At 37.8% G+C, this 25,615-nt stretch overlaps 1 protein-coding gene across 1 annotated transcript in view; it reads left to right on the top strand.

Moving 5' to 3' along the window:
- LOC129085751 (guanylate-binding protein 6-like) overlaps positions 1–667 on the top strand; it is a 42,236-nt gene extending 41,569 nt beyond the window's left edge. The window contains 1 exon segment of the mRNA XM_054592178.1: positions 387–667. Within this exon segment, the coding sequence (XP_054448153.1) occupies positions 387–667 (281 nt within the window).
- The last annotated feature ends 24,948 nt before the right edge of the window (positions 668–25,615 follow it).

Below are 25,615 nucleotides of genomic sequence, written 5' to 3'. Positions count from 1 at the left end.
GTCAGGGCACACAAACCAAGGGCGGAGGAGGGACCAGCTCGTCGAAGCAAGATGTGGAGAAACCAGGGATCGTCCTTCTTGTTTCGCCCCCACCCTGGGACCTCTAGTCTCCTTAACAAACAGGAAAACCCTTAACAATTAAAACCACTTTTTGCGCGTGTCCTTTCGAATTCGTCTCTCCTCAACCAAACTCATAACTATGTGGCCGTAATATCCAGCTGGATGATGTTCAGTTGCTAAAGACTACAGTCGGGACCGAGGACCCAGACTCAGGAGGTGCGCGCGAGGGAAGAGCGAGGACAGTTGCGAGAACTTGTCCCCTGTCTGTGGCACCCGCACCACATAAGTTCCTCTCAGACTTCGAGTTCCATGTACAGGTTCGTAAGAAAACAACAACAAGAAGGCCTGTCCAAGCGAACGTCCCACACTAGAGGTGCAGGGTCTGAAAGCACTGTCGGGCAGGGAAGCTGCTGGAGATGAGAGGCGGGGGCCGGAGCAGGTGGGCACCGGCAGGGAAAGCCCTTGCGCGCTTTACTCCGAGAATGTCAGCCTTTGCGATGCTACCGGAGGCAGCGGCAAGGCGCCCCGGAGCGAGCGTGCAATGTGCCTCCGGGAGACCCTGGCTTCTCCTAGGGGACTCAACTCGTGGCTGCGCAAAGAGCCCTAAGTTGGTGAAGGACTGCCCCTTATCTCATCTGCGAAAAGGGGCTAAAGTCCTCTCTGGGGCTGATGGAGAAAAGCCTAATTCCTTGCAGAGGTGCTGGGTGGAGTGGCTTCCTCCCTATCTTCCCTCCCTGCTTTGCACTTTTTCTAACTGGCCCCTGCTAGATAAATACTGGAGAAACAGAGATAAAATTGGTCCTCAACATGTACTAAAATACTTAAAAATTTTTTTGTATTAACCATACTTAGTGTTCAAACAATTCCAACAAGCTCCACTTCTATAAAATAATTCATTCTCAGTCTATTTAATCAACCGTTAAGAGTGACTATAAGGTCTAAGCTTTTTTTTTTTTTCTTTCTCTCTTCCCCTTGCACTGCTTCTGAATGTTTGGTCCCTACCAAAAAAAGAAAAAAGGAAAAAAGACATAAATTGCCTTTACTTCCAGGTTCAGATTTTTGCTTTGTTTCCTTTCCATCTTCTATATACTAGCAATGAAAAAGTGGGAGGAGGAAAGGGAGCAAGGAGAGTGAGAGAACACTGGGAGCTCGTTCTTGGACACACTTACCCAAGGAGCTGTTGGGCAGAACTGCTAATTCACAAACTTTTGTTTGCATTCAATGGGGTCTTGAGCTTAAACCTCTCAATTTCTGTCTCAAAATGGCCTCTGAAGAATGGAGTGGTAAGGGCGCCTATAGCCTGATAGTCTGGACTGCAGAGTTCAGCTGTGGCTTCAGTTCTGGGAAAGCTCAGCCTCTCATTTGGAGCAGAAGTGGCTGTGAGGTGAGAACCCTGCAGCGTGGCACATAGCCAGGACCTCCACAAGTGGAGTGGAAAGGTCAGGTACATGAAGAGATGAGAAATTAGGTTTTTCTCCTGGCTCTTTTTTATGGGGTGGGGGGGGGGGGTGTAAAGAAAATTTCTTCATCCAGGGTCCTCATTTGAATTTGCATTAGGATGGATTTATCACTGGTTTTCAACCTTGACTCCACATTAGATTAGATTCACCTCCTACACTCTTTGTTTTGGTGACAAGAGCAGACTGGCTCAGAGACCTCTGGCTGCCTTTATTTACTAGAGGGGAAAATAATAAAAGAGAGCCAAAACAGAAATGGGCTGCCTAAAGTTTGCAGCCTCACCCCCATCACCAGTCACATCCTTAAAATTTGGAAAACACATACGGGCTGCAAATCACTGCTCAGGCCCAAGCTTGCTTTGGACTCTTTGGGCAGCTTCTTTCTTGGTACATCCTAAAAATTGGACAGAAGCAACTCAGTGCCTCTTATTTTTTCTTATTTAAAAACTACTTATTTTCTGGGAGAAATCCTATGGCAGACATGTCCAGGAGTTATGCAGGTCCATCTGAGGGCATTTTGGTTCTGGGTCTTTCCACATGTATATTTTTCAAACACTTACAGGGAGAGTGCAGAAATTGAGTGGTTTTCTGGTTATTCCTCATTAACTTTTTATTAATACATACTTTTTATTGGCCTATAACTTACATCTATTTGTTGATTTTGATGCACACTCCTATTCTGAAACAAATCAATCTCCCAGTGACTATTTTCCCACATGGGATGATCCTTGAATTTTGGGGCCAAAAGGATTTTAATGACTTCTCAAAAAGGATAAAAATCAAAAGCTGTTTCCCCTCTTGAACCAAAAATTCCTTCAGTCCCTTGAATATTATAAATGGTTCTATAAATATTATATTTCATTGATCTGTCATATGTCAAAGTGGACTTGTCAATTTAAAAACTCAGATTTTGTTGAATACTTGCCATCCTCATCACCAGTTCTATAGCTGTTCTGAACAGCTAGGACCATGAGACAGAAGAGATGCACAAAATCTGTGTCTTTACAATTAATGGCTACGTCCCTAGGTCATCCTAGTGCCATGTCATTCCTCAGGATCATAAGCTTCATTGCCTTAGGTCCTAAGAGAGGATATTGGATGAGGTGACAACTTTGCTTCTCACAATGATGACCCTGCTCTGGCTAGGGCTACTCTATTGCATTATAAGATATGGCTGTCTTGACACACTAATAACATTCAATCTGAAATCCTCATGGCATTGGGATTGGGAGTACTTTGGCCCTTGCCAAGATTCACTGTAAGGGCAGAACCAAAAGTTGAATTTTTTATCATAGGGCTTAGCTTATGCTAACTGTGCCAGGAATGTAGCAAGAAAGAATAACCAAAACTCAGAGCTGCCAAAGTGCAGCCTAGATGTGAAAACCTTTTTTACAGAGAAGCGCAAGGCAGTGATCATCACTGTTATTGTTGGAATGGTGACTGAAGACCTCCAGGTAAAGTTGTTGATATTAGCATTTCTTTTTGGTTACTCATTTTGTGTTTCTTTCCTCAGTTTAGCTGACACATAATTAATGGATAGAGTTTCTACTAGGACCAAATTGTAAGCTGTTGAATAGGTTAGCCTTAGAAGTTGTCAGGGCATAGATGAATTTTAGAAGAGAAAGGACCAAACACTTAAAGTTACCCAAGTCTTGCTTTGGTAAAGACTTTCTTTCATCAGTCTGCGGCTTAGACGACAGACCTACCTTTACTCCTTCTAGTCCCTGAGCTATACATATGAAAGTGACCAAGGAAAAATCGAGTATTAATATTTAGAGCTGGAATAGCTGAGATTTTCTCAAGGCCTTTCTCTCCCCATTTACTTCATGGAAATAGCACCAGTGGAATTAATATTTTGTTAAAAGTAAATACATGGCCAATTGTAATAGCTAGTTTTATTGTAGCAAGTTTGTCATTCCACTTTTTGATTTCAACTATATTTAAGATACCAAGTCATTAAAAAATTCCTAAAAGTTAGTATATTTTTAGCTATGATTTGTAAGTTCACATTTTGTTTCATACATAATTTAAAAGTTTAATGATTAAAAATGATTAATTTTTGTTTTTGGACACACAGTGTATGAAGATGTCATTTTTTATATCAACAACAAAAAAAGGGTGGGAATAAAACTCTAAAGGAGAGAGTTTTTGTATGTTATTCAAGTTAAACTGGTATAAATTTAAATTAGATGTGATAAATTTAGAATGTTAAATTAAATCTCCATGGTAACCACATAAAAATAGCTATAAAATATATAAAAAAGGAAATGGTTGGGGAATTAAATTTTTTTTAGTGCAAAATGTCAGCTAAACATGAAAGAAGACAGTATTGCAGAAAATTAGGGATTAAAAATATAAAGCATAGAAAAAACAAATAGCAAAATGATAGAAGTAATTCCCCTTTAAGTATAAATGAATTAAACTCTACAGTCAAATGATAGACTGGCAGAATTTATTTTTAAAAACCCATGATAAAACTGTATGTTGCCTACAAGATATTTACTTTAAATTTAAAGACACAGTCTCAAAGTAAAATTGTGGAAATCAATATTTAATGAAAATAATAATGAAAAGACAGTATGGGTGACTATACAAGTAATGGAAAAACTAGAGTTTAAAATGAAAAAGTTACAAAATACAGAAAGGCATTATATATTAATAAGAGGTATAACATAGAAAAGATATAATTGTACATCATTTACACACCTCATAATAGACCTTCAAAAAACATACACAGCAAAAATTGGAATTGAAATTAAACAGTTCTACTATAATATAGGAAAGCAATAGAGAAAATCAATGAAGCCCAAAGTTGGTTGTTTAAGTTGATCAACCAATTGACAAACCTTTTGCTAGATTGGTAATGAAAAAGAGAGAAGATACAAATATTGAAATCAGAAAGGAAAGTAACTCACATAGAGTCTTTCCTCAGGATAATTTCAAAAAGGAAATTACTACCAATTTTATAGGAAAAAAGGATATAAGAGAGTACTATGAAAAATTGCATATCAGCAAATTAGATAACTTAGGTGAACTGGACAAATTCCTAGAGAGGAGAAATTTACCAAGACTAAATCACACTAAAAATCATTTTTGACATGCAATTGGTAAGGATATTTAATTAGTAATCAAAAATTTCCTGAGAGAAGAAATACAATCTGATGGCTTTATTGGTGAGTTCTACCAAGCATTTGAGGTACTAATACCAGTTCTCAAACTTTTAAAAACAATTGAGGATGAGGAAATTCTTCCTAATTCATACTATGAGGCTACTATTATGCTGATACCAAAAACACACAAAGACACTACAAGAAATGAAAACTGCAGACCAATATCTTTGATAAATATTTATGCAAAAATCCTCAACAAAATGCTAGCAAACCAAATTTAGCAGCACATTAAAAGAACTATATACACATGACCAAACAGGATTTATTCTTGAAATGCAAAGATGTTGCAACATACAAAAATGGATCAATATAGTATACCAAATTAATAGAATGAAGGGGAAAACAAGCACATCATCATTTCTAGTTACGCAGAAAAAAACTGACAAAACTCAACAACTTTTTATAATAAAAATACTCTACCAACTAATTTAACCAAGAAGGAGAAGGACTTGTGCAATGAAAACTATAAAACACAGGTGAAAGAAATTTAAAAAGACAAATAAATGGGAAGACATCTCATGTTCATGGATGGGAAGACAATATTGTTGAGATGTCATTACTACCTAAGGTGATCTACAGATTCAGTGAAATCCCTATCACAATCCCAATGTTCTTTTCTTTTTGGTAGAAAGAGCAAAATCCATCTTAAAACTCATGTGGAATCTCAAGAGGCCCTGATACTCAAAAATGATCTTGAAAAGAACAAAGCTAGAGGACTCATAATTCTTAGTATCAAAACTCACAGAACGTACAAATTTCTAGTAATCAATTGTGTGATATTGACATAAAGACAGGCATATAGGCCATTGGAATAAAACATAGAACCTACAAATAAACCCTTGCACATTTATGTTCAAATGGTTTTCAACAAGAGTACCAAGACCATTCAATGGGGAAAAGACTTTAACAAATAGGGCTGGGAGAACTGGATAACCACATTCAAAAGATTGAAGTTAGACCCTTACCTAAAGCCATAAACCAAAATTAACTCCAAATTGGTAAAAACCCTAAATATAAGAACTAAAGCTATAGAACTCATAGAAGAAATCATAGGGTAAAAGTTTCACAACATTGGACTTGACAATGATTTCTTGAATATAACACCAAAGCATAGGAAACAAAAGATAAAATAGACAAACTGGACTTTATGAAAATTTTAAAAAATTGTACATCAAAGGACACTAGCAGCACAGTGAAAAGTTAAATCAGATTATGAGAGAAATATTTGAAAGTTATATACCTAAATAAGGTTTAATATTCAGAATATATAGAGAATTAATATAAAATTCAAAAATAAAGAGTATTAGAGAACTCCTAAAACTCAACAATAGCTTAATTATTTTAGATTAAACTTTTATTTTGAAAAAATAACCCTGACTTGCAGAGAAAGTTCAGAATTATAGTGAAATATCATGTCTTTTTCACTTAGGTTTACTCCTGGTGATATTTTGTGACATTTGCATATTTTCTTTTGAGATAAATGCATTCTTTCATCTATTTACATTCTTATTCTGATAATTATTGGGGGGAGTAAGTAGTAGAGTCCATGAAGATTCACTATAAATACTTCAGCACATCTCTCTTGAGACCCAAACATTCTCCTCCTACCTGTCCTTCTTGGAAGGGAAGCTGCATTCTTTGAATCTTCCTCATTCCCACATGGTCACTCCTTCAGCTCTGGTTCCATCACTCTAGTAAATCTGTGCTCAGTATGGGATCATCCTGGTCTGCCTGCTGACAATTGCAGTGAACTATCTGGTTATTAAACATTGTGGACCTCTCCCCTCTCTTGTTGTTTTCTGGTCTACCTAGCCTGTGAAACTCTATGCCCTCTCAGAGTGATCACCTCTTAGCTTTCCCCAAGGCTTTTCTTCTTTTGTATTCTTAAGCTGACTTGTCATCTCAACACATGATGCAATTACCACCTATACACAGCTTTCTCTCAAACACATGTCACTCATACAGACTTTTTTCCTCAGGATAATTTCAACTTAACAAATGTTGACTGAGAGCATTCTGTGTGTCCAACATGGTGACTAACAAGAGAGCGAGCTTAGACTTTACTGGAGATAATTAATATGTGATAGTGAACCATGATGAGTGTTGTATTCCCTGTTGCCTTCCTAGTTTGAGAGTCACTGGTAAACACCGATAGCTGTTCCCTCATATCTATTTTCCCTTCTTTTATACTAATAGAATACCTGCTTATTTGTTGTGTACACGTTTCCCCAGGCTACTTGTACTAATTCCAGCTTCCCCTATGGCAGAATATGGTAATGTGCAAACTTAAAATTCATTTTTTTAAAAGTAGAAGTGATGAATTCTTAAAATAGAGGCCTATGCCACCTTCCCTTCTCCAATATGCTCTTACTACAAATAGGATGGCACACCATCTTAGACCTTGGGCTGCCTCTTATAGTTGACTGAGCATGCAATATAAGTAAGGTTTCTGGAAACCAATCCTTTATGAAACAAATCTACCCCACCAGTTATAGACTACTAATACTGGAATTTATGTAACAGAGTAGTATAATTAAGTTGTTTATAAATTTATTTTTTGTTTGTTTCTCACAGGTAAACATAATTCTAACTGATACACGTTAGTATAATTTTGTGGGCCAGGGCCATAGTTTGTAAATAATTTATCCCTGGAAACAAGAACAATTTCAGGTATATAAGTAATGCTCATCCAATGCATTTCAATAAATTAAAGACTGTATTGAGAGGACTGGCTATCAAGGAGTGAAAACATGAAAGCATATCATTCAGCAATTACTAGGTGACCTGGAGCTCTTGATGGAAAACTGATCATGCAAGGAAAGAACCTGGTCTGGAGACTACTGAGTGGTGTGTGGAATGAGGGTCTAACTCTGAAGAAATAAAAGGAACCCATCTCATCACACTAATACATTAGAGAATCTATTGTTGGTATAGGACAGACAATAGAAAGCCCTTATACATTACTAATCTAGGAGTATATGGAGTACTCAATGTTGCTGAGGAAGATTATTCTGCCAGGTAGGTGATTGCAAAACATGGCATGGTGACACAGTCTCCCCTGGTTTCAACTCCAGGGTCTACCACTTATTTCTACATAAATTTGAGCATATCCCTCAGTCTTTCTGAACTTCATCTACTATATATGCCAAGAGGTTGTAATAAGCCCAAACCCACAAGATTCTTATAAATAGCAGTGAGGTTGTCTTTGTACTGCATATGTCACAAAGCTCAGCACAATGTAGACTCAGTGGATGAAATACGTTGCTTGAATCTTATTTTTGTTATGGAAGTAAAACTTTGGAGGCTGGTAATACCTGCTATATCATCGCTAGCATCATCAGAAATTGTAGTGGAAGAAAATGTTTCTCTTGTGGCCTGCTCAAGCCATCCTACATTTTTGCCATAGGAGAGTACAGAGGCCCCACAGGCCCTCTGCTGGAGTACACATGCTTTGATTAACCTTAAGGCAGAGAATAAATTTGTGATCTTATTTTTACAGAGAGACTCTCTTTGGTTTGCAGGTTATCATGGCATTTGGGCCCACCATGTTGGTTCCCATGTGTTTGGTGGAAAACAAGAATGAGCAGATGTTGGTGAACCAGAAAGCATTAAAGATTCTTAACAAGATTTCTCAGCTGGTGGTGGTTGTGGCCATCGTTGGGCTGTACGGTACAGGAAAATCCTATTTGATGAACTGCCTTGCAAGAGAAAAGCTTGGTGAGTGAAGGCCTGTGACAGAGGACGTTTGCTTAACTCCAGCTGAGTCTCCGCTTCTCACTACTTCTCTAGGGTCACATGAAGGGAGATTTCCCATTTCAACACATTTTCTAATTCTAATTCTTACCAGAAAACCTGCAGCTTGACTTATTTCTGTTCCTGATTCTTACTCCTGTTGTTTCTGCTTCCTATAAAAAGAAAGTCTCCCATATTACTACTTTTAGAGTACATCTTTTCTAACCCACTAGGGATTGAGTTCTCGAAGTTAATGTCTCCCACATGAGACTTGGCCTTCTATACTGTAGTATTCTTATTAACTAACCAATACGCTTTAATTTGTGTCATCTTAAAATTTCTCCCTGGACTCCATATCTCATTATGACTACCATTGCATTTTTTCTTTTCACTCCTCTTTGAGCTAAAATATCTTGTCTTAATTTCTTTTTCACACTTCTTCTCTCCGTACCTTTTGTTTCAATTGGCTTCTCTCTAAATTTAACCCTTACAGCCAGTCTATTGAATGCGTCTTATATTTACCAATGACCTCCATTTTGTATAATTTAATGGTTATTTCTTTGGATCCATCTTAATCCCCTGTTTGACATCATATCTCGTAGTTGGCTACTCTCTGATCCTTGAATTTCTTTCCGCCCTCGGCTTCTGAGGCACCACACTATCTGGGTTTCTTTCTACCTCTGTGTTTAGTTCTCTTCAATGTGTTTTCCAGCCTCCAACTATTCATACAGTCATCTGCATCATAGGTCCCTCCAGGACTTAGCCCTGGGATCTTTTCTCTTCTCTATATCCTTTCAATGTGATCTCATCCAATCTCTGGACTTTAAATGTCACCTTTATTCTCATACCGTTCTAATTGATATTTGTTTTCTTGACATCTCTTCTGACATTCAGACCCATTAATCACATAACCACCTACATTTTTTTTTAAAGTTTGCCACTTAAAGTTATCATGTTCACAATAAAAGTTTGAATCGGTCCCCACTTTGAAACCCAAGTGAAACCAATCAAAACAAAACAAAATGATAATACTTTCTGCTTTTCATTCATTTTCTTCCCTGTGCTATACCATCCTTCCAGTCTCAAGGTCTTTCTTAACTTTAATTTCAGTCTAATATACATTTCCTGGAAATAAAAATGCATGCCTCTTTAGAGATTATTCATTATTGAATCTTAAGGATCAAACACATAAACATTAAAGCATAGTATAACCCAGGATGGGTTGTGGTTGAAATAATGAGTAAAAGATGAATAATTAGATGAATTAATAAATATAACATTTATTTATAATTTTCAAGGCTAATATATATTTTTCCTGTAATTCATAGTCAACAAAGTAAAGACATGCTGAGAATGTTGTGTTCTTGGATCTGATAGAACCCAAACATAGACAAGAGCCCAAAGAGAAGGATTACATTTTATTTCCATGAACTGGTGCAAGGCTCTTGATAAATGGATTGGGAAAAACAACTACAATGTGCAATCTCTCTTAGAGCAGGGATTGGGCTTTGTAGCTCCGAACCTCAGAGCCCCAGAATGAGTTTAGTGCAAAAGGCTTTGATTTTAAGTAAATACTCAAAGTGATTTTTCCATATTAGGGTTGAGTGTTTATCAGAAGTAAATAAACATGTTTAAAACAAGCTCATGAACTCCATCAAAAACCTATTAGAACTAAAAAATGAATTCAGTAAAGTTTCAGAATACAAAATTAATATACCTTGCACTGGTCTGTGGTTTCTTAGATATAACATCAAAAGCCCAAGTGACAAAAGAAGGGATAAATAAATTGGACATCATCAAACTGAAAACTTTTCAATTTGAAACTCTTGTGTTTCAAAGACACAATCAGAAAGGTGAAAAGATAAGCCCCAGAATGGGAGAAAATGTTTGCAAATGAAATGTTTGGGAAGAGGCTTGTACCCAAAGGCAATAAAGAGCTATTACAATAAAAAATAAAAACACATTCCAGTTAAAATAGGCAAATGATTTATGGAATCTGATGAACAAACTGAACTAACAAGCAAAACAGAGACATACTCATAGATGGAGAGCAGGATAACAGCCAATGTGTGGTGGGGGAGATTAGAGGATGGAAGGATTGAGCAAAAAGGAAAAAGGACTCATGCATGTTGACAATAGTGTGGTGATTGCTGGGGGGAGGGAGGTATAAGGGGACTAAATGGTAATGGAAAAAATATAATAAAGATTAAAAAATTAATATACAGAAATCTGTTGCATTTCTATGTACTATTAAAAATTAATCAGGAGAAATTAAGAAAACAATCCCATTTATAATTGTATGAAAATGAATAACCTATCTAGGAATAAATTTAATCAAAGAGGTGAAAGGCCTATGCTTTGAAAACTATAAGACATTGAAGAAAGAAACTGAAGAGGACCAAAATAAATGGAAGGATGTACTATGCTCATGGATTAGAATAATTAATATTGTTAAACTATGCATACTACCCAAAGCAATATACATGTTCAGTGCAATCCTTATCAAAATACCAAAGGCATTCTCAGAACTAGAACAAATATCTGAAAAATTTATACAACACACAAAAGACCTGAAATAGACAAATCAACCTTAAGAAAAAGAACAAAGTGGGAGGTATCATGTGCTCTGATTTCCAACTATATTAAAAAGTTATAATAATAAAAAATTATCATACTTGCACAGAAACAGACACATAGATCAATGGAACAGACTAGAGAACCCAACAATAAACTCTCACTTACATGATCAATTAAAATATAAAAATGGAGGTAAGAATATAATGGGAAAAATGACAATCTCTTCAGTAAGTGGCATTGGGAAAATTGGGCAAATACATGCAAAAAAATTATCATTTTTTTACACTGTATACCAAAATAAACTCAGAATGGATTAAAGACTTAAATTTACTACTCAAAACCATAAAACTCCTAGAATAAAAGATAGGCAGTAAACTCTTTGACATTGGTCTTAACAATATCACTTGGCTATGTCTCTTTGGGCAAGGGCAACAAAAGCAAAATTAAATGAATAGAACTATATCAAACTAAAGTTTTTCTGCAAAGCAGAGGAAACCATTAACAAAACTAAAAGACAACCTACTGAATGGAGAACATATTCGCAAATTATATATCCAGTGAGGGGTTAATATACAAATATAAAAGGAACTCATACAACGCAACATCAAAAATGCTGCAAAAACACAATCAAAAAATGAGCAGAGGGCCTGAGCAGAAAACATTTCTTCAAAAAAGACATACAGATGCCAACAGACACATGAAAAATGCTCAGCATCACTAATCATCAGAGAGATGTGAATCAACATGAGGTACCACTTCACAACTGTCAAAAGGGCTATCCTAAAAAAGTCAACAAAACCAGTATTGAGATGGATGTGAAGAAAAGGAAAACTTTGTGCAGTCTTGGTGGAGTAGTAAACTGGTGTAGCCACTATGAAGAACAGTATGGAGATTCCTCAAAAAATTAAAAAACAGAATTGCCATATGACCCAGCAATTCTACTTCTGGGTATTTATCTGAAGAAAACAAAAACACTTTGTTTATTACAGCATTATTTGCAATAACCAAGATAGGGAAGCAACTTAGGTGTCTATTGATAGATGAATGGATAAAGAAGATGTAGTATATATACAATGGGATATCACTCAGCAATTAAAAGAATGAAATCTTGCCATTTGCAGGAACATGGATGATTCTAGAGGATATTTGGCTAAGTGAAATAATTGAGACAAACACAAATACGTATGATTTTACTTATTTGTGGAAACTAAAAAAAACAAAATAAACAAACAAAACAGAAACACAACTGTAGGTACAGAGAACATACTGATGGTTGCTAGAGGGAGGTGGTACAAATTGGGTGGAAAGGGTATAAGAGGATTAAAAAAAAGAATGGATTAAAGAATATTAATTTCAAAAAAGAGAGAAAAATCAGACAACGCTTTATGGGTTCCCTAAACTATTAATAAAGAGAAAAATATGAGCTCATGAATTTTTCTTAGCCACTTTTATCATAGACTCTTTTCTTCGCCTCTCTGATACCAATATCTGGAATTGACAACATTGCTGGTCTTCATCTGTTTTCTCTGAGATTTGCTCTTCTATCCTGCTGCTCTCTATTGCAGTGGGAATGACATATGCAGCAACATATCCCCGTTGCTTCCCCTTGCTCCCCCATTGCTCAGCCAATATAGCAAACACTGGATGAAAATTGCAAATGGGGAGGAGAGGACAATTCACGATTTTCCTGCTTCTTATTTTCTTAGATGGTATCTGGAAGCAGGCTTATTTCCTCTATTGCTCCAACTCCCACAAAATAAGCCCTGTAAGATATCGCTTTTTGCTGAAAGGCCCATGCCTCTGGGCTTCAGGATGACCACCTTGTCATTCATCTCTCCAGCCTTAGATTATTTATTCTTCAAGCAGGTACTTAGCCCTGGGTTGTTTTATGAGCCCCTCTTCTATCAATTATATGAATGGATTATGTTTCAACAAATTAAAGTGATTTCCCTTTTCATGACTATACCATGACTAATATGTCAACTCTGTAAAGTTCTTTCTAGTACCTCTTTTCTTAGAAGTATAGTTTCAAAATTATCTGAACGCAATTTTTCTTACTTCAAACGATATGATCTTGTTTCCTGGACACATTTTTGTGCCACTTGTGTCCCGTGTTGAACTGAACATGGTGAGCACTCTTGTTCCAGTGAGTAGTCTTGTGAAAAGTTTTTTAGGGGCAATGGTGCAGTTCCTGGTTCCTACAAAGTGATAGAGGAGCAGAGGGAGAGAGCAGTGATTCCAGTTGTGCTAAAAAGGCAATTTGGAAAGGGCTTGTGGGAGGGAGGTGGAGTGTGGCAAGATCTGAGTGCTCCTTCAGCTAAGAATGGCAAATTGTTACCCACCTTTCTTTTCACCTGTAGCCGTAAAAATATTTCTCTGTCCTTTACACTACTACATGAAGACAAAGTATTTAAAAAATTGTTGAATTGTGGAATGGTAGTGCCAAAAGTTTCATAGATCTACTCCCTAGCAAGACAATCACTCTGAAACAAATTATTTTAAAAGCAACCATTTAAAGTCTCTGGACATTGCCCTAGGGACTTACAACAAATGAATACTTATTCAAAAACGTCTTTTAAATTTTGATATAAAAAGTGAGAGTTTATGGCACTTGAGTCAGTATGTACTCTCCCCCCACACTCATCCCAACTCAGCATAACAGCTCAGCATGAAGGTCCACTTCAGTTAGGGGTGGCCAAGAAAACAATGATCTCTCTACCCTTTGCTCCCAGTTAAGGGACACCATATCACGCTGAGAGGGGCAGGCCATTAGCATTTTTTGTCACTCCATCTCTGAGTTGCAGAGGCTCTCCTCCCCACCATCCCCCATTCCTAGGGTTGAGGATCTATGGCCGGTGCAGCAGGCTGAGTGGACTGGAGTTCTGATCATGCTTGCGCAGCTGGCTCATAGGGCAGAGGTTCCACTTTAGCTGAAGAGAGTTGAGAAAACAAGAGGCTGCTGCCTTTATACAGCACCCTGCTTTAAAGCAGAAGTGTTACTCAAAGAAAAGTGGCCACTGTCTAACCCATAGCTCTGGAACAGGAACTCAGAGATTTTTGCATAGGGTGAGGGGAAGCCCATAAGAACAGAGAGCTGTGAAACTCTCCCCAGAGACTTTAAAGTTATTTGGATTAATAGGATTCTGTCACAACCAATTGAATTTTGAGTGGTAAGCAATTAAGAAATTTGGGTGGTAAGCAATTATATACTCCTGTTAAGAGCAAGAAGCTAAACCATAGGCCAGCTAATTCATCAGAGAAAACGAGAAGAGACAGTTAGGAGCCCTCCTGCATCAGAACCCCTGAAATGCTCTCAAAAACTACCTTTCCCCCAACTTAATAGGTTCAGGCTGGAGCAACTGATTCTCTGGGGTACCATCAAAACTATAGCCTGATGAACTGAAAATAGTGGAGTCTTCATGCCAGTGGTGGAAGACAGTTTAACGGAGAGATTATGAAGAACAGCAGGAAAAAGCCTGTTAAAACCACTGCCGTCCCAGGGTGATCGTGCACATGGCCAGGGCTGTGCCCTGTGTGCGGTGAACACCAGATGCTTCACACTGTGAGGAAAATGAACATTACTAAATTAGTCCAGTCTAGTTACTGAAAAATTAGTTTATCAAATCCTGTTTTATCTTTTAAAATTTAGTCTATCTTGACAAATACATGCATTTAAAGAGAATATGAATTCTAATATTATTGGGTATGGAATGTTCCATACATGTCAATTAGTGCAAGTATATTGGTAAGGTTCAGGCCCTCTATATACTGGTTTTCCGTTTAGTCACTCTTATCACTTACTGAGATAGAGCTATTGGAATTTCCAGCTCTAACTGTGGATTTCTCTACTCCTTGCAGTTCTATTGAATTTTGCTCTGTGTATTTTGAAGCTCTGTGATTTGAAGCATAAACCCCTCTGATTTTTATGTCCTCCTGGTAAGCATTTCATTGGAAAATAACCTTCTCTTTTCTAGTCCTAGTCATTGCTCTGAAATTTAATTTGTCTCATATTAATTTGGCCTCGCTGGTGGTTTTTTTCTTCCAAGATGGTGCTTGCATGGTACATCTTTTACTTTTAAATTCTATTTTTTCTCTACAGTTGAAGAGGTTTCCTTTAAGCAGCATAGAGGGGTGTGGTGGGCTGAGTAATGATGGCTTCTCATAATATGTCTAGATCCAAATCCCTGGAATCTGTGAATATTTTAGTTTACAGGGCAAAAGGGATTTTGCAGATATTATTAAGGATCTTGAGATGGAGAGACTTTTGTAGATTGTCTCAGTGGGCCCAAAGTAATCACAAGGATGTTTGTAAGAGAGGGAGGCAGCAAGGTCAGTGTCAGAAAAGCCAATATGATGCCGGAAGCATAGGAAACAAGATTGGTAAATGCTACACTGCTGACTTTGAAAGTGGAGCATGGGACCACTTTCCCATGCCTGAAAAGGGAAAAAAAAGCCTGAAAAGGGAAAAAAAAGCCTGAAAAGGGAAAAAAAAAAAAAAAAAAAAGGATTCTCCCCTAGAGATTGTAGAAGGAATGCAATCCTGCCAATCCATTTTAGGCTCTGACCTCCACAACTAAAGGAGAATACGTTTTAGTCAGGACAATAACATTGTGTTAATTTGTTATAGTCACAATAAAAAGCCAACACAATTAGGGCTTATTGGATTTTTAAATTAAATCTATTAATCTCTTTTAATTGGGTTGTTTAACCTTTTTACATTTAATGCAATTATTGAGTTTAAATTTACCCTCTTGCTATTTGTTTTCTATTTGTCCCACGTATTTTTGTTTACTTTTCTCTCTGTTTCTAACTTCTGTTTCATTCACTGAGTATTTTTTATGGTTCTATTTTATCTCTTTGGTTGGCTTATTAACTAGAGTCTTTTTGTTAATGTCAGAGATAGGATTTGTAGCATTCATCTTTAAGTTACCATTGCCCATTCTCAAGTGATACTATAACATTTTATATGCAATACAAATACCTTAAAATTACTTTCCCCATCCTTTATTTGTACTATTGCTGTCACATATGTTAGTACTACATGTTATAAACCATATAAACTATGTTTATTATTTTTGCTTTAAACAGTCACTTATACTTTAAAATAATATTAATAAAAAGAAGACAAATTTTTGTATTCAACCTTGTGGCTCCCATTTCAGATGCTTGCTCTACATAGTCTTTGTGAAAATCCAGATTCCCAGTGATATTATTTTTCTTTTGCTTAAATATCTCCCTTTAATATTTCTGTAGTGTAGGTTTTATGCAAAAACATTTCAGCTTTTGTATGTTTAAAAAAATCACAGACTTTATTTTTGAAAATTTTTCCCAGTGGGTGAAAAAATCAGATTGACAGTTTTTTTTTTTCAGTTTTCAAGATGATATTCCACTGTCCTATAATTTGCATTGTTTCTGATGAGAAATTGTCTCTAATTTTATTTTAATATTAATATTATTCATTTAAATGTTAACATTAATATTATTTCTATTGAAATATTAATTTTTATAGATTATATATAAGCATATTGCAAAATAATTACAATAATAAGGTTTAACATATCTATCACCTCACACACATAATTTTTGTGTGTGTGGAGAATGTTTAAAGTCTACTCTTTTAGCAATTTTTAAATATACAACACAGTAATATTAACTATAGTTCCCATGTTGTACATTACATTCCTAGGAATTTTTTACTTTACAACTGGAAATTTCTATACTTTGACACTCCTCACCCAAACTCTCTACTCACTCACCTGCCCACTGCATTTGGCACTTACCTATCTGTTTTGTTTCTATGAGTTTGGTATTTTTAGAGTCCACATATAGGTGAGATCATATAGTATCTGTCTTTCTCTGGTTTAGTTCACTTAAAATAATGCTCTCAAATTTCATCCATGTTACCACAAGTGGCAATATTTCTTTCTCTTTATAGCTGAATAATATTCTATTGTATACATATGCCACATTTTCTTTATTCATAAAGTTTTAAAGGATGAAGGAGTGTTTGGCTCTATAATACATATATTTAATTCACCTGTTTGGTCACTGCAACAACTGATAAATTGTAGTGGATAAGGGTGGTTTCCGCAAATCTTAAAGAAATAGAAGTACAAATCATCAGATGCCAGTTGTAATATCTTTGAAGAAATACCATCTTTGGACCTATTTGCACTATTATTGTTCTGGTGAATGTATTCTTCACAAACACTATCAGCAAAGTGGATTAAAGCAGTTTATTTCTCGTGGAATGACATTCAACCTCTTGCTCAAAACTTTGTTAATTCTCTTGCTTTCCAACACAATGTAAGGCACAGGAACTTTGATTATCTGGATATTCTACAGATCATTGTTCCCAGTTACTCTGTTGAGGTTAGCATATTAATTTTACCTGGTAAGTTGGAAATGTCAAGCCCTCTAGATGTCCAATTAAGATACAGGCGTGTCCGACAGTAGGAGAGGAACCATATAACAACACAGAAGCCAATGTCCTAGGGCATGCCAGGGCATACCCTTTATTTAAGGCAATGGACAAACTGTTGCTTCTAATACCCCCTACTTTTGCTTGCTGGCCCTCTTATTCTGGAAACAGCTTATAATAATGCATTTGGATAATTCTCAATCCATTTATTAGTTGATTGGGAAAGCTTCCAATTTGAGTGGGACCAAGAACAAGTACTCTAAGCTGATATAACTGCAGTGAGAACTTCCTTTCTGATTGTGAGTTGTTCAACATATTTGATGTTTCTAGAAATATCCACCAGACCCTGGAGAAAGGCTATTTTTCTTTAGCAGAGAACAAATTGTTATATAAAGCAGCTTCTGGGAAGGAAAAAGGAAAGCTGATAGGACTGTATTTATTCTGTGGATCTCTTTACTTCCCCTATCCCCAGCACTATACATCCTTAGTTTTTCCCCCCCTGCATAAAAGAGATAGTAAGGTCAGAGTAGCCAGGGTGAGAGAGGCAACTGAGAGCTTGTCCTTGAATTCCCTGCCCTTCAGTGCTGTGGAGCAGAAATAGTCATTCATTAACTTTCTCTTCCATGCTACTCGCTCTTGGGCTTCAAGTTCTCAATTGCTAATTCAAAACAGTTGAATAATGGAGGCAAAAGGAAGTTTTCCTGATTTTCTAGCCAACAGGGGTCAGTCGCTGGCTCTATTTCTGAGGATGTTCTACTTCTTCAGAAGGACAAGAGAGCACTGTGAAGTGACAACCTCACACCACACCACATCACATCACATCACATCACGTCACATCACGTCACATCGCAGCACACAACCACGGGCAGCAGCAAGTGGAGTGAAATGAACACTGCATGGAGAAATAGAGTTTTTCTCTTGGCTCTTTAAAAAAGGGAGAGCGATGGCTTTCATCCATGACTTCAAGTTATCTCACTGTAATGTGCATTGTGATAGACCCCCTGGATCTCAATCTAGCTTCATAAGACATACTGATAATTCTCTCTCCTTCCCCCGTCTGACTTAATTGCTCTGAAGGGAACCCCAGGCATCAATATTATTTAAACGACCTACTCCCCTGCCAGTTGACCAGCCAGTTAGAGGGAACACTTGACAAGACTAGAAGGGTTGTCTCCCAAAGCTCTCTCAATGCAAAGTTTAGTAATGTTCAACTCAGTGAGTTAAGCTGCGCTGATGTCTAACCACAATCCCTGGACATGTATGCTAGAATGGTGATGTGTGGAGTAAGTTTAAACTCACAGACCTCAAGAAAAAAAGTTTTAAAAGATGCTCCAATTTCCATTTGAAACTGATTTTCAAAGAGGGAGGCACAGTTCTCTTCAAGTGCCTTTCTGATCAAGTATCATCCCCCTTAAGAGATGGTGGCTTGTGGGTATGGAGAACAAAGATAGCTAAGTTGACCATGTTATATCTAAGGACAATAGTTAAAATAGTGCGTCATTGAGACATACATTTAGAAACGAAGCAACAGAATGCACTAGAAAGTAGAATCAAATGTATCAGGAATACAGTCAATGTTAAAAGTGTCCTTTCAAATCAGTGGAAAATATGAACTGTTCAAAAACTAGTATCAAGTAACTAGGTAGGCATCAACTTGGAAAAATGAAGATTAGATCTATTCTACCTACACAAACCAATTCACATAATTAAAAAAAAATAATCTGGGAATTTTATATTTTATTCTAGTGGGAAAAAAGCCCAGAGAACTTAAACACACAGAAAAAACTACATAGGTATTCAATAAGTTAATTAAGATAAAATACTATAAAGCAATTCAGAGAATGAAAATTTTTGGAAAAGTTCTTCTCAACTTGTATCATAGACTAGAGCTAATTTATATATTCTATAGCAGAAATAAACACATTACAATAAAATGGGCAATAGAACAAGTAAAGAGCTTACAGAAAAGAAAATCACTATGAGTGAGGGCTCAGTGCTGTTAGTCATGGGGACCGAAAGTATAGCATAGAGACCATAGTCAATAATATTGCAATAACTATTCATGGCGTCAGATGGATATGAGATTTATCAGGATTATCACTTAGTAAGTTATATAATGTCTAAACACTGGGTTGTATGCCTGAAACTAATATAATATTATATGTCAACTGTAATTGGAAAGTAAAAAAATTATTTAAAGTCAAAATATTAATAATAGGATAAGTTATTCAAAAGGAAAAAATGGAAATTCCAGAGTGGAAGAGTACAAGAACTGGAATAAAAAATAAGCGGCTGCTGCGGTAGAGGGGGCTGGATGACCTGTCGGGGACTGCCACGTTGCCCTTCGCTAAAGAGGGTCCAAAGAGGGGGTCAGCGGATGGTATGGCTCAGTTCATGGATGGATCCATTAAGCTCAAAGCTGATGGAGTCCACTGGACCACTGCAATTTACCCCAAGATGACCATCTTTTAACTCAGACTGGACAAAGATGCTTTGCCCAATGGAATGAAGTAGTAATGACAAACAGGCCACTCCAACAGCAACTCCCTGCTATACATTTACAGACTCATGGGTGACTGCAAAGGAAGTAGCTGTATAGTGCAGTGACTGACCGATTAACTATTTTATTGAACCATTAAGGGTTTCCTGTGGCAGCAGCTTGAGGACTGGAAAGGGGATCTATCCATCACTTATGTTGATGCCCAAGGACTATTCAAAAGAGAACACAAAGGGAATGCATAAACTGACCTGATATGCACTCAGCAAATTGCCATAACTTCCCAGTGGGTCTACAACAGAAATCCACCTCAGATTCAGAGATGGGCCAGATCACAAGGAATAGCCCCAGAAGACACAGAAGCCAAAGATGCAGCACAGTTTGACTGCTGCCAGTGAGCCTGGATTTCGCACTAGGTTACATTAACCAGACACAAGCCCCGCATGAATGTGGCTAATTGACCCCTAGTTCCCAATCACTGATTCATGGTACCTAACTTCCACGAACACATTCTGGATATGTGACTGCCATTTTGGTGTATTATGTGGACCATTATTGTGGATAGAAAAATACCTCTGTCATGTATTTGAATATCCAGCAGATTCCAATCTAATCAAGGCACTGCATTCCCTGCACAATCTACCTAGCAATGGGCACGCTCTCTGGCATAAGATGGACTTTTCATGATCCTATCATCTTTAGACAAATGAGGTGATAAAACTATAAAATGGAAAGTCAAGCAACAATTATGCAAGGGCCATCAGGAAGGACCGGTTACTAGGTGGTACTCTTGACTAAAGGTAAGATATTTGGCTATTAAACAAAGCACTACAGTGCATATTTGGACATGTGAGCTTGAAAGGTGTAGAGGACCAGTTAGTCACCTAATTAACCTGTGCCTACAAAACCTCTGTCTCAATATACTCAACCATTCTTTTTCTTTTTTTCATGGGGAACATAATACTCAGGTGTGGTCCAGGTCCCAGTGGCACCACTAAAAGAGCGTCCTGATTCACACTTCAAAGGAGTGTTACCTTCAGATACCTCCTTCCTGTGGGATCTAATGTGGATGGGGAAAGGGCGACAGAACATCAACAGTCACACTTGGAACTCCTAAACCCTCAATACACGTGGGCAATATTGGGTCATGCAACAGGGTCAGTAGGTCCCCATGGAAGTTGTAGCCTCAGAACTCAGACAGGGAACTATGACTATAGCTGGGTAATCCTCACCCTTGGTCATTGGACAAGAGCATCTGCTGCCTCAGGAGATTCTTAGAGCAGAAGGAAAGTGAGGGAACACTAATGTTTCCCCTTGTCATTCCTACAGGAACCTTTGCCACTTTGCCATACATGGCAAAAGAATACCCTAAAAAGAATCAGCACAGCTGTGGTGAGAGGAGACAAACTCAAACAATGCTGGAATTGTTACCACAGACTGACACTTCTCTCATCCTACATTGCCATTGTAATGGCCTGGCTAGCACACAATGACTCAGACCTTCCCCCAACTTCATATCTAACAGGACTGCTAAACTCAGTAGTTAGGGTGATGATGGATGACTAAATAGCTCTCAATTACATGCCTGCAGAACAAGTGCGTTATTACCTACACCTTTGCTGTGTATACATCAACTCAGAGAACATAGAAACTGAACTGGAGAAGATTCATGCTTAGGTGGTGTTGGGAAATGTTCCATCTGGTTTCAGGAACCTGGACTCACCGACAGGCGAGAGCACCCCAAGGCTGGAGCTGAGCAAGGAGACCTTGGCAAAACAGATCACTGAGGAGACAAAACCTGTCCCCCTGGCAGGGGCGCAACCCCTGACTCCCTGACATCACCCTGCTTGGCCCTGGAGGATGGCTGGTTAGTCAATGATGGGTAAGACCCCTCAATGTCAGGGGCGGCCTAAGACAGGCACAGCTGCATGGGCATCATGGAAAGGACTTGGGGAACATAGAAAAACGGAAAAAAGACCCTCGCCCCTCGGCTTTGATATTGCCAGAATCCTTCTATCTGAAAGAAGTCCCCTTATCTCTTGGCTGCTCTGCCCCCGCCTGCCTGGCTCAGGCTTGAAACAATACTAAAGGCAGGTACAGCCCTAGACTGGATTGGGGGAGTTCCCGGCAGGGAAATAAGGCCTAGAAGTACGCTTTGTTCTTCCCTCAAAGCTTTGATAACCAGCTCCTACTGGGAAGGAAACTTACATTATTCACAGACCCTGACCTGAGGCAGAACTCTTGTGTTCCTCAACTGTTATCTATGATCTCTATCTGTTTTCTGCAAACATAGCCTTTTGACATTAATTGATGAGCTTTGCCTTATACCTCTGCCTCTCGTTCTCAATAGAAGCCCCTTGAAGAGAAGGGCTCGGGGCATTTTCCCACTAGAGCAAACTGCCACCCCTTCTCCTGGCAGACTGAAAGAAAAGTGTCTAGGACCACTTATTTTATTTCCCTCATCCGTGACAGCCCAGAGTATACTCTGAGGGACAGAGTCCACGCCTCCATCTCAGCTGGTGCCTGAACAGGGACCTGAAGAGTCCCTCCCTCAAGATGGGATGCCTCTCAACTGTATACCCACAGTCCCCCTACACTCTTTTTTTAAACCTCTTCAGTTGTCTTAGTCTAGCCATGTGATGTTTCTAGTGGAGTACCATCCTCCAGGGAGGCCTGATTATGCTCCTGAGTCTGGTTCTTGTAGTGATCCAGATGAAGTGCTGTCTCAAAATGGCAATGAGGTTCTGTGGGCAAACTGTATCCACATGAGCTATTCATAAGGCCACATTAGAAACAGCCCTGCCTCCAAATTTGGGATGGCCAGTGGTCTTACCAAATTTGATATGCTTTTTCCTCATTTTAGCATCTCAATGGGGACTGGGTGTTGAACTATTGGTAAAGGCAGTCTAATGCATACAGTATTTTTACCCCTGTGCAGCTACATAAGAGTAGTCTTTGGCCTGGAACATTCCCTTACGTGAAGATAAGGAGCTCACACAGTTTATTCTGGGCTTGTTGCCTTGTTACAGAATATTTTTCCCTGTTTGGGCTTGATGAGTGTTTTTTTATTGTTTAAAGAATGTGTCATATGGAACCTTGCTAACCCCACTGCTACCTCTGCTCGTGGAGGAGAGGAAAGGGGGTCCTTTACTTGCAGCATAAGAGGGATGTGCGCAGACCATCTTCCTGCATTAGCTGCAGAGCAAGACTTGCTGGCCATGGGAGACTGGTGCTCATTATTGAAAGCGATCTATTCTCTGTGTGAGCTGTATCTTTCCTTAAGACCCTGACCCCTGAAAGCCTTGTAGGTCTTACTTCTGCCATGTGTTGACATCCTGGGACCGCTGCTCCTGGTGGTAGTCACTGTTGTGCTTCTTGTTGCCCTCCAGACAGTAGGACTACGCTCACTAGTGACAGTGTAACAGGTGTCACATTCTTGACACTAATTTTGTATCAACTTAGCTAGGCTATGGTACCCAGTTGTATGGTAAAACATTAGCCTACATGTAACATCTATTTTTTAGATGTAATTAACATTTAAACAGCCCTGCTTACTGTTTACTGGAATAGGCTTCCAGTAAAGCAGATTACCTTCCGTAATGTGGGTGGGCCTCAGCCCAACAGCTGAAGGCTTGAAAAGAAAAATTTGAGATTTCCTAAAGAAGAAATGTCCTCAAAATTGCAATATAGAAGTCCTGCCTGGGTTTCCCACCTGGTGCCTTACAAATTTTGAAGTAAAAAATGCGGTATAAGCTCTTACCTGAGTTTGCAACCTGCAGGAAATTGCCAGCCCTACAATGGATCCAACTCCTTAAAATAATTCTCTCTCTATTTCTGTTTTTCTCTCCCCTCTCTTTCTCTTTTTTTCTGTATTGGTGTGTGTGTATGTGTGTAGTGTATACATAGAAACACATACACAACTATGGGGAACCCTGACTGATATACCATAATTACCAAGTAAATTAGACAACTGTGTTGTGGAAGAGGAAGCAATTCTGAGGATCTTCTAGGCTTATGGAAATAAAAGATAAGCTTGAAAATATCTGCAGAAATTATTAATCTACAAAAATGACATAATTTATTTTAAAATAATCCTGTAGCAGTAGTAAAGCTAAAAGTTAGCATAATTAATGTAAAAAAATCAAAAAACCAATTTCAGAGCATGTTAGACTTAACTGAAGATATATTTAAGGACCTGGAATACAAATTAGGGAAAATAATATGAGGGAAGGAGAGGTAAATTAATAGAGAGGATAAAATAAGAGTATTCAATGTATTTCTAATCTGTACATACAAGTGAGGAAACAAAGAAATGGGACAGAGATCATATTTGAAAATATAATGGCCAAAATTTTTCTAGAAATTATAAAATTATCCATCGATAGATCCAAGAAACACATTGAATCAAAGTGCAAAATATAGTGAATTCACACTATATTGGATAAATAGATAAGTCAGAGAAAAATTACAGAATACAATGTGAATATCTAAAAGTTTTACACAGAAAGGACAAATAAAAAAAATTAAAAAGCTGATTCCTTGACAGTATCGACAGAAGTCAGACAATAATGCAATAATATTGTTAAGGTGCTGAGAAAAATGCGATCATCAACCTCAATATATCAAAAAATTAAATAAATTTCAAGAATAATGCAAAGTTAATATTTGGAGGGGAGAAAAAAATGAAGAAGAGGAGGAGGAGGAGAAGGATGCAGAGGAGCAGAAGAAGAAACTGGTCACTTACATACGGCCAAAGAGAGAGGGCTGGAACATATCTTTTTCATACAGCTCTCAGAAGAAACCAACTCTGCCAACACCTTGCTTTTGGACTTTTAGCCTCCAGGGCTGTAAAGCAATAAGCTATTGTTATTTACGTCACCTAGTTTGTGGTACTTTGTTATGGAAGGCTTCCATATAGATATAATATGTAATAATTAGATTTTGGTACCTGGAAGCTGTAACAAATAATTAAAAATGTGGATGCTTTGCTTTGGATAATGGGTAGAGGCTAGAAGAGTTTTGAGGTGAATAATAGAAAATTCTAGAAAAATAATAGAAAAATTCTATATTGCTAGAAATAGGACCATTAAAGGTGGTTCTTATGAGAGCTCAGGAATAAAACAAGAGAGCCGAGAGAAAGCTTGTCATCCCAGAGAATACACACACACACACACACACACACACACACCCCTACACACACACAGATAGATAGATGATAGATAGATAGATAGATAGATAGATAGATAGATAGATAATCATTAACAAAATGTTGCTAGACATGTGAATGTTAAAGTTGCTTCTGATGAGGTCCCAATCAAAATCAGGAACTTACTGTTGGAACCTGGAAAAACAGTGATCTTCATTATAAAGCGGTAAAGAAGCTGGCCAAATTGTATTCTAGTGTTTTGTGGAAATAAGAACTTATAAGCAATTGACATATATTTAACTGAGGAGATTTCTAAGAAAGTCTTTGAAGGTATAATCTGTTTTCTCCTTGCTGCTTATAGTAACATGCAAGAGGAGATAGAGAAATGAAGAAATACCTACATAAAAGAAACAAGCACTTGATTTGGATGATTCTCTGCCTATCCAGATAGTACAGTTCTGGAAACAGTGCTAAGGATGCAGCTGACTATTTGCTAAAGAGATTAGGTGCTTGACTTGTAGATCCACTCAACCATTTCAGCAAAACCAGGAATCC

The sequence above is a fragment of the Pteronotus mesoamericanus genome, unplaced genomic scaffold, assembly GCF_021234165.1.
Source record: "Pteronotus mesoamericanus isolate MK-2021 breed Mesoamerican mustached bat unplaced genomic scaffold, CSHL_Meso_final scaffold_31, whole genome shotgun sequence".
Taxonomy (NCBI): domain Eukaryota; kingdom Metazoa; phylum Chordata; class Mammalia; order Chiroptera; family Mormoopidae; genus Pteronotus; species Pteronotus mesoamericanus.
This window is presented reverse-complemented; position numbering and strand designations above follow the sequence as displayed.